The 11,027-nt window shown below is 59.1% G+C and overlaps 2 protein-coding genes across 2 annotated transcripts in view; one reads left to right on the top strand and one right to left on the bottom strand.

Moving 5' to 3' along the window:
- Positions 1-4,608: 4,608 nt before the first annotated feature.
- On the bottom strand, positions 4,609-10,729 carry AUP1 (AUP1 lipid droplet regulating VLDL assembly factor). The gene is made up of 12 exons (XM_044429450.1): positions 10,630-10,729; positions 10,302-10,439; positions 10,053-10,227; positions 7,653-7,840; positions 7,468-7,540; positions 6,944-7,017; positions 6,721-6,787; positions 6,432-6,540; positions 6,086-6,226; positions 5,228-5,373; positions 5,025-5,113; positions 4,609-4,918 (listed from the first exon to the last, which is right to left on the bottom strand). Exons 1-12 carry the CDS (start codon positions 10,689-10,691, stop codon positions 4,870-4,872), a joined length of 1,311 nt encoding a protein of 436 aa, XP_044285385.1. The 5' UTR covers positions 10,692-10,729; the 3' UTR covers positions 4,609-4,869.
- A 281-nt stretch (positions 10,730-11,010) lies between these two features.
- Positions 11,011-11,027, top strand: part of HTRA2 (HtrA serine peptidase 2) — a 4,401-nt gene continuing 4,384 nt past the window's right edge. The window contains exon 1 of the mRNA XM_044428417.1: positions 11,011-11,025. Coding sequence (XP_044284352.1) covers positions 11,011-11,025 — 15 coding nt within the window. The remainder of the gene's footprint in view (positions 11,026-11,027) is intronic.

Below are 11,027 nucleotides of genomic sequence, written 5' to 3'. Positions count from 1 at the left end.
TTTAAAGGACTTTGTACGACCATAAGCTGTATCGAATGGATGGTTTTGTGTTTCCAAGCAGCTGTTCCAGGGAGCGCTGAGGGAGTCAGCACCGCGGCCACCCTCACTCTGTGCACACAATTCTGTTCGTTGTTGCAGCTGCCGAGTACAGAGTAGCTGGCGGACCGAAACTGGCATTCCGCAGAAGCACTCAGGTCACACGGCCCTCTCCCCGGATGCCCAGTTATCTGTTTAAAGAAAGGTGGGTGGACATCTTGTGGGTTGCGGAGAGGCGTCTCCCCTGCAGCATTGTCATCTTAAGCTAGAATGAGGAAGTTGAAGCAGACAGTTGCTTTCATTGAGCGTGGCCAGCGGGGGCTGTACAAGTCCCAGAAAGGCCTCCACAAGAAACGTAACAGGAATGAGACGTGGAACTGTTTTCCGTCTTTTTGAAATATAAAAATCCCTTGCAAGTTCCTTCCGAGTCTTGCCAGTGATGGCAGTCCTTCATGTGCTCTTCCGTTGAGGCAGGTCTTCCTCTTCACTGTCTGAACGGTGACCGCAGGGGGTACATGAAGCTACGGACTAATTGGAACATCTCCTATTCCTGGCCCATTTTTGAGCAAGATGCTGGTTCCTACCTTTGAAGCTCTCAAACAGGTCGGGACTCTGCTACCTTTGCAAATTCTTTCTCCTGAATTGTCCATGAAGATCCTCCCACAGCCAGAGATAAGCTTGGTGGAGATGCACAGGGGCCTCCTTGAGCACAGCATTCCTGCTGCACGATGCTCCTCGTTTCTTCTGGGCAGCGGATGGAACCCCCTTGTATCTGCCCACTGCTTTTAAGATCTGCTAGTTTTAACCTGTTGATGCTTGAATTCTTTTTACCTGCCCTATTTGCTCGTTTTATTGTATCATACTTTTGAATTTGTTTTTTAATCCTTTTATGTAAGATATTTCAGATGATAATATCTAAAGAAATGAAAAAGGCTTCGAGAGGCTAGGGAATGATGCCCACATCACTGCCAAGGAGAAGCCAGGGCTTGGGAAAGAGTAATGGCGCACGCAGGTAGCTGGAGAGCCGCTCCTTCAGCCAGGGGGCTCATGGGGAACCTGTCCGACACAGGCGCACTTGCTGCCGGCCGTATGGTGCGCTGCGCTTGATGTCTGGGGAAAGGAACGCGCAGGAGCTGCTGCTGTGCCAAGGCCTGCCTCGCTGCAGGTTGCTGTGAAGTGCCTGCGCAGAAGCCACGTAGCGGCCCAGAGACAGCATTGCCCGCATATGCCTGGGGAACACACAAGCTTTGCTCAGGACAGGGCTGCCCCAGTGGCAGAAGCAGGCGTGTGGCTAGCCCTGGCCCGGCGCTGACCCACCACCGCAGTCCCTTCCGGGCAGACAGCCGCGTCCCCGCTTGCTCGCCAACCAGACGCAGAGAGGTGCCCGGAGTAGCAGTTCTGGTGCCGAGGGATCTGCCTTGGCCATAAAGGCCAGTTCATTTGTTCTTTCATATTAGCTTATACTCAGAAATTACTCAAACCCGGTTGAAGGGACTGAAGCCTCTTGACCCCCCCTTCCAAATTTATTTGAACCAAAATATTACTGGGGGTAGGAGAGGGGGCAGGGTGGAATGCGGCACCCCGTCGCCCTTTCCCAGAGGGGGGTGATTATCCTGTCGTCTTTTCAGCAAGGGCTTCGTCAGGCCTGCTGGTACATTGGAGAACATCAGACTTTTACCAAAGTATTTGATTTACATTCTGCCTTTTTTCTTAGAATGAACTCAAAGCTGCTTACATATCGGCTCCTCCTGCTCTTAATCTTATCCCTGCTGCTGCAACAACAGCCCTGTGAGGTAGGTTGGGCTGAGAGACTGTGACTGGCGCAGTGCCCCCCAGCTGGCTGCCTGGCTGAGCACAGAGCCCGGGTCCTCTGCATCCCGGCCCCCCTTGCCCACTGCAGCACATTGGCTCAGCACACAGACCTGTGCTCCTGAGGACCCTGCCCCATGGCTGGCCTTTTCGGGGGAAGGGCCCCTCTGCCAGTGACAGGCCACTGCGGGCATCCTGTGAGGAGCCGGCTTGTGCTGGGGGTCAGGCTAGATGGCCCAGGAGGCCCCTTCCGCCTTGCTGTGTTTCTAAGCAGCCAGGTGCTCCCCAGTGCAAAGGCTGCAGAGAGGCAGGAAGGCGGGGAAGAGAGGCCGGTGTGGTTGTTGCTGTGCGGATAAGATTAAGGGTAGCAGGAGAATGAAGTGAGCCACTTCGGGTCCTTTAAAAAGGCAGGATGTGTCTAAGAAGATGCAGACAAACTGGAAAAAGCTTGGTGGGGGGCAATGAAGATGATCGCCGGAAGCCAAGCCCTCCTAGGAGAGATGGAAAGGGCTGGGCACATTTGCCCTTCGGAAGAGAAGACTGAGAGGGGATGGCAGTACTCGAGGGCCGGGATCTCTTCAGTCATCGGAGCGCAGGCACAGGCAGCCAGGTTCCGGCCAGACACCAGAAAAGCCTCCCGACTGCTGTGGCAGTGCGGCAAACACCACGATCACCGAGGCGGCCCTGGCTCTCCCACACTGGAGGCCCTCAAGAGGCAGCTGGCCAGTGGGGCTGGTTCAGCTTCAAGGCCTGCGCTGGACTCCGTGGCTTCACGGGCCCCTTCCGGTTCTCCCACTCTACACTTCCAGTCCTGGCTTGCTTTTTAAACAGGCTGACTGATGTGGCAGAAAGTAGATATGGCAGAAGGGAATGATATACATAATTGGAGTTTGCCAAATTTTCTGATTCCACAGCTAGAATTTCACGTCTGAAACTCAAATCCTGAAAGATTGGCCACAGTGGTAATCTTGATGCTTCAGGCTTGTTAGCATCTTCTTAGTATTGATATTTTTAAAAAATATAAAAATGGAGGCTTAATTGTCAAATACTGAAGTCATTCATCTTGTGTCAATCAATCCCAACTGTGCTTGCTGACGATCAACCAGGACCAACATGCAGACATTAAATGATGAAATAAACCTTTCCCGAATGGCCAGGAGCTTCCAATTTGCTGAGAACTCTGATTTCTCCAACTCCAACAGGGAAGGGCCCCCCGACAGCCTCTGCCCGTTTCCCCACAGCGGCACAGGCTGATTTGGGCAGCCAGTGGGTCATGGCTGTTCCCAGGGTCTGGAGAGCCTGAGGGACAGTGGGCAGTCGGCAAGGAGGTCCGAGGGTCGTCACCTCGGAAGCACACGGGTGCTGAGTAAAGACCCATGGGTCTGTGCGCGAGGGGCTCGCACAGGCACTCAGAAGAGCAGGATGACTCCTGCCTGGCCTGCTGGTGGCCCATCAAGACCTGCCAATGGGCCACTGGCAGTCCGCCTCGAGTGGGCTGTTTTTGGCCCTTCCGGCTGGAAGCCCCTGGTCACCCTGGCCAGCGCGGAGCCCCCTTTCGAGGCCTCAAGGCAGTGCAGGCGTCCTCTGCCGCCCCCCACCTCCCCGTCAGCAGAGCCCCCACAGCAGCCAGGCCAGACCTCCAGGGGCCCAGTGAACCAGCCCCTTAGTCCCACTCCGCCTCCACCTGCACTTTGCATAGGATCTCCTGTTGCCGCTGGGAGTGCAGGCCCAGGATGGACTGGCCCGTGAAAGGGGCCCAAGAATTGCCCCTGCTGCCCTCGAAGCACAGCAGGCAGGGGCGGCTTTGCGCTGGAGGGGGGTGCCGGCAGCGGGCACGCTCAGGGGCAGGCCAGCGTGGCCACCACAGTCCCGGGGCCCTCATCATCCACCTCCCCTGGCCCAGCACCTTGCTGCGCCTCGTCAGCCCTTCCGCCTCTGCCGGCGCAGGGCGAGAAGGCTGGCCTAGCCTACCCTGCCAGTCTGTCATCAACCCCACGGAGATCCCTCATGGCCTGCCGCTTGTCTCGGGCCGCCGGCGCAGAGCATGGCGAGAGCCTGGGCCACAGCCCACGCCCCCTTCCGACTCCCTGGCTGTGCTCCACAAGCGGCAGGGCCCGGGCGGGCCGCCATGGTCAGGCTGGCGGAGATGCACCCAGCTGTGGCCAACCCTTCTGAGGAGCAGAGGGCTGAGCAACCCCCCCATCGGTTGGAGGAGGCAGCCCGCCTGGGGGCCACTCAGGGGGTCTCTGGGACCAGCTGAGGTATATAGCGCCACCCCCTTTCCATTACTTCTTGATGGAAGCCCCCCCCTCGAAAGGTCATCCCTGCAGGCAAGGCGGGGTGGTTCTCTGAAGAAGGCAGGCCTGCAGGGGGAAGCAGCACCCCTCCTTGCAAGGGTTGCCAGGCTCTCGTCCCCCTCCCAGCGCGCGTAGCAAGCAGCTAGCCAGCCACGTCTCCCCACGCAGGGCCGCTCCAGGCAGACGGGCTGAGGCGGCAGGCCAGAATGGGATGGAGCCAGCCTGGGCCCCGCCTAGTGGAGGGAGGGAAAGGGGCCGCCCGCCACAGGAGCCACAGCTCCCCCCAGTCCCTCTGCTTGCCCACGTGGGGCTGGCTGGCTCTGGGGGAAGGAACACCAAGCGCCCCTCCCAAGAAGACCCTTTGGGGCGGCTCGTATTCCACGCACTGCAGGATGGGCGTCTCACCCTTCCGCTGTCAGAGGCTCGAGCCGCCGGACCCCGCCCCGCAATCGAGCCACAGCAAGGAGATGGGAAGTAGAGCAATGTTTATTTGGAGCGTGGCTCTTCCACCCAGCCTCCACTCGGATGCAGCCCCAGGCCCTGCGCCCCACACGGCCGCATGGGGCCGAGGCCAGCTGCGGGAAGACGCGGGCGCCGCCACCGGGCCCCGCAGAGGCGCTTCTCGGGCCGCAGGCACTCAGCACTCGACGGCACAGCTGTGGCGCAGCAAGCTCTGCAGACGGTCCACTGGCAGTTGGCCCCGAGTCCGCGCAGAGACGCCAGCGGGTCAGCGGCCTCCCTTGCCGTGTGCCGTTCCGTACTTCTCCGTGTATCTCCTGTGAAAACAAGAGGAGCGTCGCTGGGGACCCCGTGCACACGAGCTGCCACCGGGGGAGGAGCGGTGGCCGCCCCCCTCGCCGCCCCACACGCCTCCAAGCTCACCTCCGAGCATAGTCATAGAGGGCCCGCTTCCGCTCCTGCAGGGAGAGGTGTCTTGCCTCGGGCGATCTGGCGAACAGTTTCGCTGGCACCTGCACGGGCACAAGGGCAGCCTGCTTCAGCGCCACTTGCCCTGCAGCTGCCCATCCCGTATTCGTCCAGAATGCTCACAACCAGCCTTTGTCTCCACTCCGCGCTTTACGTACCAAGGATGGGGGAGAGGCAGGAGGGTGCTGCGCACTGGAAACCGACGGAACAGGCACAAAGGGCTCCGTCTCCACCTCATGGGGTACAAAGGGAACCCGCCCCTCTAGGATATTAGCAATGGTGGTGTCCACACATTTCGTCTGGGCTGAGAAAAAGACAGACACAAAACCCCAATTAGGGAAGCGACGCAGCAAAGGCTCTGCTCCTCAGGAAGAGGAGAGCAGGCCGCCTCCTCCGGATCGGCAGCCTGCAAGCCCTCTCATCCCGCTCGCCCAGGCCAGACTCTACGCAGCCCTTTCTGCTCCGGCCCCAGGTCAGTGTTGCCAGGTAGAAGTGGAGGGAGGGAGGAGGCAGGGATGCCCCCCCCCCGCTTTCCTTCAACAGAGCCTGCTTTGTTCAGCTGCTTATCAGTCAACAAAATTGGGCTGCAAGCAGCTCTTCCTCTGGACTGATTTTTCATTCTCCAGATAGCAGAATTTTATTTTAAGTTCTCGGATAACGAGAGTAGTTTACAGAACTTTGTGACATACAGTGCATCAACCCTATGGCATCCAAACGTTTTCAAGGCTGCATTGGTTATAAAAAGGAAAGATACTCCTCACATTGCTACTTGTCCCCAAAATAAGCAAAAGGCCCCTGCACCAGCCCCCACGCCGGCAGCAGGAGCGGCGCTGGGCCCAGTGGGATGCGCCCAGGAGAGCCCGCAGAACCAGCCCGCTGCTGCACAGAACCTGCCCACAGAGATGTGCTGAGCACTGCTGGGAAGGTGCTTCGCTTCCCAGCCGTTCTCACACACTTTCTCGCTTAATGCGCCCAGAGCCTCCCCGCTTGCTCTTCCCCCACACAAGGCCTCTCACCTAGGTCCTTGCAGATGACTGCCAAGGGCACATGGGGCAAGACCTCTCTGACACGCTGGGCCATGCCTGCTACATGCATGTCCTCGGCGGGGGCCACGCCGGAGGAGTCTGGAGAGCGGGCTGCAGGGGGTGGACTGTGAGCTGGGAGAGAAACGCAAGGGGTGAGAGGCGGGAGTGCTGGCTCCTGCAGCCAATGCTGCAGCACTGCCGCAGCCGGGCTCCTCGTGGCCACAGCCCCTCCAAGGCCAGTTGGAAAGCCGCGTCTTGCACACACCCTGTAGCCAGGCCTGGCTGGAGCACAGAGGCTTTTCCTTCCGGGCAGGGAAGAGGGGGCAACCCTACTCACCGGGGGGCGAGTGGGAGGCTGCGGGCCTGTGGCGCAGTCGCTTCAGGTGCTCCGCCTTGTCTGCAGCTGTGAGCCGAGTGGGCGCCACCCCCAGCTCTGAGGCCAGGAGCTGCAACGGGGAGAGAGCCGCAGAGGCTGGGGCTCAATGCATGATGCCTACAGCCCCGCGGAGAGACAGGCCGAGCCCCCCCCCCCAGCGCCACCAAGAGCCCCAACACGGGCATTCCGGCCTCCCACACCATGGCGGGAGGCACACAGGAGCCACCCACCACGAGACTTCTGTTCTCACCTCCTGCACCCGCAGCGCAAATTCCTCCCGGGTCTCGTCAGCTGCTCTGCAGACCGATGGGAGCCACCTGGGGACGGGGAGAGAGGAGGAGCCTCAGAGCATCCTTCTTAGGACAGGCCGCGCAAGAGCAGGAGGGCCTGAGTGCATGCGCCCTGCTGGGGGCCTCCCACAACCTTCTTCATGCATCCCCCAACACAAACAAAAAACCAGAGATGTTTAGTACCTTACTTGATAAATGGTAAAGGGGACAAAGAAAGTCCAGAGTAGCTCAGTAACCCAGGAAGCATCAGCCACACTCTTGGGGTGGGGTGGGGGTGGGGAGATGGAGATGGAGATGGAGATGGAGATGGAGATGGAGATTGAGAGAGAGAGAGAGAGAGAGAGCAATCAGTGAAAAAGCAAGCAGGGCTGCTAGACTGCAACTCGCTTTTCTGCCAGACCAGTTTTTCGTCTGCAAGCCTACCCTGAGTGCAGAAGAAAGGGAGCAAGTGCTCCTCCGACAAGCACAAATCGAGACTGGGGAAGGGCTTCCTAACTATTGGAGCAACATGGCAGTGGAGCCGGTTGTCATGGGCTCTCCCGCACTGGAGACATTCAGAAAGAAGCTGGACGGCCACCTGAGTGGGACGGTGTGCAAACTGGTGCCCACAAAGAGCAGAGGGTTGGACGCAATGCCCTTCTTGGCCCCTTCCGAGTCTGCTATTCTGTGACACCCCCCCCACCCGCCTCCGTTCCTCTAATACTCACCACAGTAACAAAAGGTCTCTGGACTTGCAGTGCTACTGGATGGACTGTATCCAAGATGGAGAAAGGCCAAGAGCTAAAGTGGGAAGAGCTCCGTCAGCAAGGCCAGGCTAGGCTGGAGCTTCTCGCAGGCCCAGCGAGACCAGCAGCCCCCTTCTTTCCATCCTGCGGATCCTGCCATGCCCCACCTGAAGCGCAGGAGGCCAACCCGGCCGTTGGTTGTGGTCTCCTCAGGGAACAGCAGCAGAGGCGGGTTGCCCTCCTGGGACGAGTAGCCCTTTAGCGACTGCAAGAGTTCGGCTCGGCTCTCTGTGCCACCAACCTCCAGGAACCCCCGGGACCAGCAGATGAAGCCAGAGGCACCATTCAGGAGAGGCTGTTGAAGCAGGGCCAGGTCAGAGAGGCCCTCCCTACCATGCAGCGCAGCGCAGCGCAGCACGTGCCTGCCCACCTGCAGGGATAAGCGCCTCTGCCCAGAGAGCTTCTGCTCCAGCACCGCAAAGGAAAATAAGGCAGACATGGACTGGGCTGATTCTCTCTTAAAGCTGTCCATATTGGTGGCTGTGATTTCATTGCTACAGCAGCAACAGAGGAGGAGGAGAAAGTACCTCCACACCACATGTCACCCTGCCCTGTCTACGATGCTTCCCCTTGCTCACCTTTTCTTCAAAGAATTCCCAGATGTTGCAGCTTCCCTTGTAAGGAAGTTGCTCCAGCCCCTTCTTCATTTAAACTAACCCTTTTTCCTGCCACACCCTTTACAGGACATCCTTTGCCTCTGAAGCAGCACCATAGGCTGGACATGCGCATGGTGGGCATGTCGTGAGCGGAACTGGCTGGTGCCAGAGGTCAGACTAGATGGCCCGGGAGGCCCCTTCTGACTTGCTGTTTCTATGTTTCTATCTTGACCACACAAAGATTTACATCAGAAGCACGGCATGGTCAAGCCAGGTCTGAGCCCTTCCAGGCTCACACACCCAGCCTTCTCCAGAGCTCAGCAGAGTGAGTGGTGTGAGGTGCAAGCTTAAACTGTCTCATCCAGCTTGCAACTCTTCTGGAGAAGCCACTGCTCTGGGCAGAGAACTAGAAGCTACTCAGGTACTGCGTCAACACAGGCAAAAGCACACATCCAGACTTTGGGGGGCAACCAACAGAAATAGTTCGAGATTACCTGTGAAAAAACCCAGCCTTGTATGTCCCCCCAAATCTAACCCTCTCTCAACTCCATCACTTGTGGTGCGTGCTCAGAAATAGGCGTTAACATGTGACACATTTTGCACTAGACATGGACAAGTCACTGAGTTCCATGATTAAGCCCTAGGAAGTTCGAAATTATGGAAGTTGCTGGAGCACAGATTACAATGCTAACTACACACCATTAAACATTCCCAAACATATAAGTTGTATCTTAGTTTCAAAAATTAACACACTGCCAAACTTCAAAATGAGGTATTGCTCTATTTCTGAAAATGCCTATATTCAAAGAAAACACAAACTGGTTGTTTTCTAGCTTGCTCGCTTTTGAAGAGTGCGCAGCCCACACCTGATGCAACAGGTAGAATGACAGGGTGAGGCAGAGGAAGCATCGTGAGGACACAGCACGAGCCACGTTGGATCAGGCCAAGGTCCATCTAGGCCAGCACTCCACAAGCACAGTGGCAAACCAGCTCCCCAGGATGCCCCAGCAGGATGGGTGCACAGCTTCCTCCTGCCCAAGCTCCTCAGCAACTGGTGCGTGCAGGCAGGCCCCCTCTGGTCCGGGAGGTAGCACATGATCAGCAAGGCTCCTCCACGAACCTGTCCAGTCTCTTTACAGACGTGCAGACTGGGTGCTGATCCTCAGTTTGTCGATAAGGTTGAGAATTTAATCGTTTGTCACTACTACCTGTCTTAATTCATCAGACTCCCTTCCGGAATACATACATTTGGGAAGAGGTACCTGCATTGCATCTTCTGCTGTGAAGACTAACAAAAACAATTCCAGCAGGTTCTGTGCAGTTCCCTCATCCCCCGTGAGTGCTCCTTTAACTCCATTATCTCCAATGGCCCAACCGCTTCCTCAACATCCAAGCAGGAAGCTACAGGTGTGTTGTGCACAAGAAACAATGTACACGTACCTGGTACATCTCTTGCCTAGGGCAGCCTGCTTTCTTTTAGCTCTGCTGCTTTATCTTCTGAGAAAAATGGACCCTTGTCTGCTACACCAGCCACTTCAGTGCCCACACACTTTTGAAATTGCAAATGTTCCTGAAGGTTTAAAAAGTGCATCACCCCACCCTTATTAGAATGGAAAGCATCTTATTTGTCAGACCATTCTGCTATCTCCTTTTAACTTGCAAAGTACTACGGTAAGAAAAGAAAATGCCTATGTAATATATCTTTTTCTGGGAAGTAGACACAATGTAAAAAGTCTAAGCAATTTGCATGGAAAGGGGACACAAGGACACGTGCTCTTTGCCCACTGTGCAAAGCCCGGGGCCAGTGCTCCGGCTCCCAGGCCAGAAAGGGCTGTGGGTGGGAAGCCAGGGCGCTTCCACCTAGCAGGAGGCGCCCCCCCCCCGCCCCGTGGCAGGGTCTCCCCTGCTCACCGCGTTGCAGGAGGTCAGCAGGTTGAGGACGTTGTGGTCGAAGCGGGTGACGTGGTTCGCGATGTAGACTTGGGCGCGGAGGCTGCGCGGCCCCGGCTGCTGCTGCTGCCGCCCCGCAGGGCGGCTCTGCCGCACGACCAGGCCCAGCAAGGAGCACATCACGCGCACGACGAACCTGCGGGAGAGCGGAGGCGGTGCGTTGGCGGCGGGCCTCGCCCGGGCTCCCTCTGCCCCCACAGCCCCCCTTACCTGCGGGGGGCGCTGTCCGGGAGGGCGCAGCTGACCAGGAAGACGTGCAGGCCAAGGAAGAGGCGCAGCAGCAGCAGGAACAGCCCCACCGGCGCGTACAGCAGCAGCGACAGCAGCAGCAGCCCGTCGCTCGGCAGCCTGTGCGGGCGGGGGGAGAGAAGCAAGCGGTGGCGGCGGCGGCGGCGGCGCAAGGAGGGGGCGCTCCCTCCGGCCGCCCGACCGGCCCGCCCCCCACGAGGCGGGCAGGCGCCTCCGGAGGCCGCGCGCCCGGCCGGGCTCCCCTCCTTCCCGCCTCCCGCGGGCCTCGGGCGGGCCCGCTGCCCCTCACCGTTGCGAGTCGAACAGGCGCTCGGGCCCGACGGAGGGCACGGGGGCGGCGGCGTGCTCCATGGCGGCGCTGGCGGCGGGGCGTCTCTCGCGCGGCCGCGGACCCTGCTGCGCGCCCGCCTGCGGCCTTCAGCGGCGCGCGACCGGGGCCCGAGCAACGGCGGCCGCGGCGGCCATCTCGGGTCTGGCCGCTCGGCGGGGCTAGCGGAGGAAGCGCGTCATGGCCGCGCCAGGCCGCCTGCCTTGTGCGCACGCGCAGGATCCTCCCCTTCCGGCCGCAAGGGCGCCTGGCGGGCTGCCTCTCTGGGCGTGCATCGTGCCGGAGCGCGGCACCGTCCGGCGGGCCTGGTCGCCGGTCCCCGCGGGGGGAAGGCAGACGACGATGGCGGCGGCTGGGGC

Source organism: Varanus komodoensis, unplaced genomic scaffold (assembly GCF_004798865.1).
Source record: "Varanus komodoensis strain SLA01 unplaced genomic scaffold, ASM479886v1 scaffold2, whole genome shotgun sequence".
Classification (NCBI taxonomy): Eukaryota; Metazoa; Chordata; class Lepidosauria; order Squamata; family Varanidae; genus Varanus; species Varanus komodoensis.
Note: the sequence above shows the minus strand (reverse complement) of the source record. Positions and strands in the feature narration are given on the sequence as shown.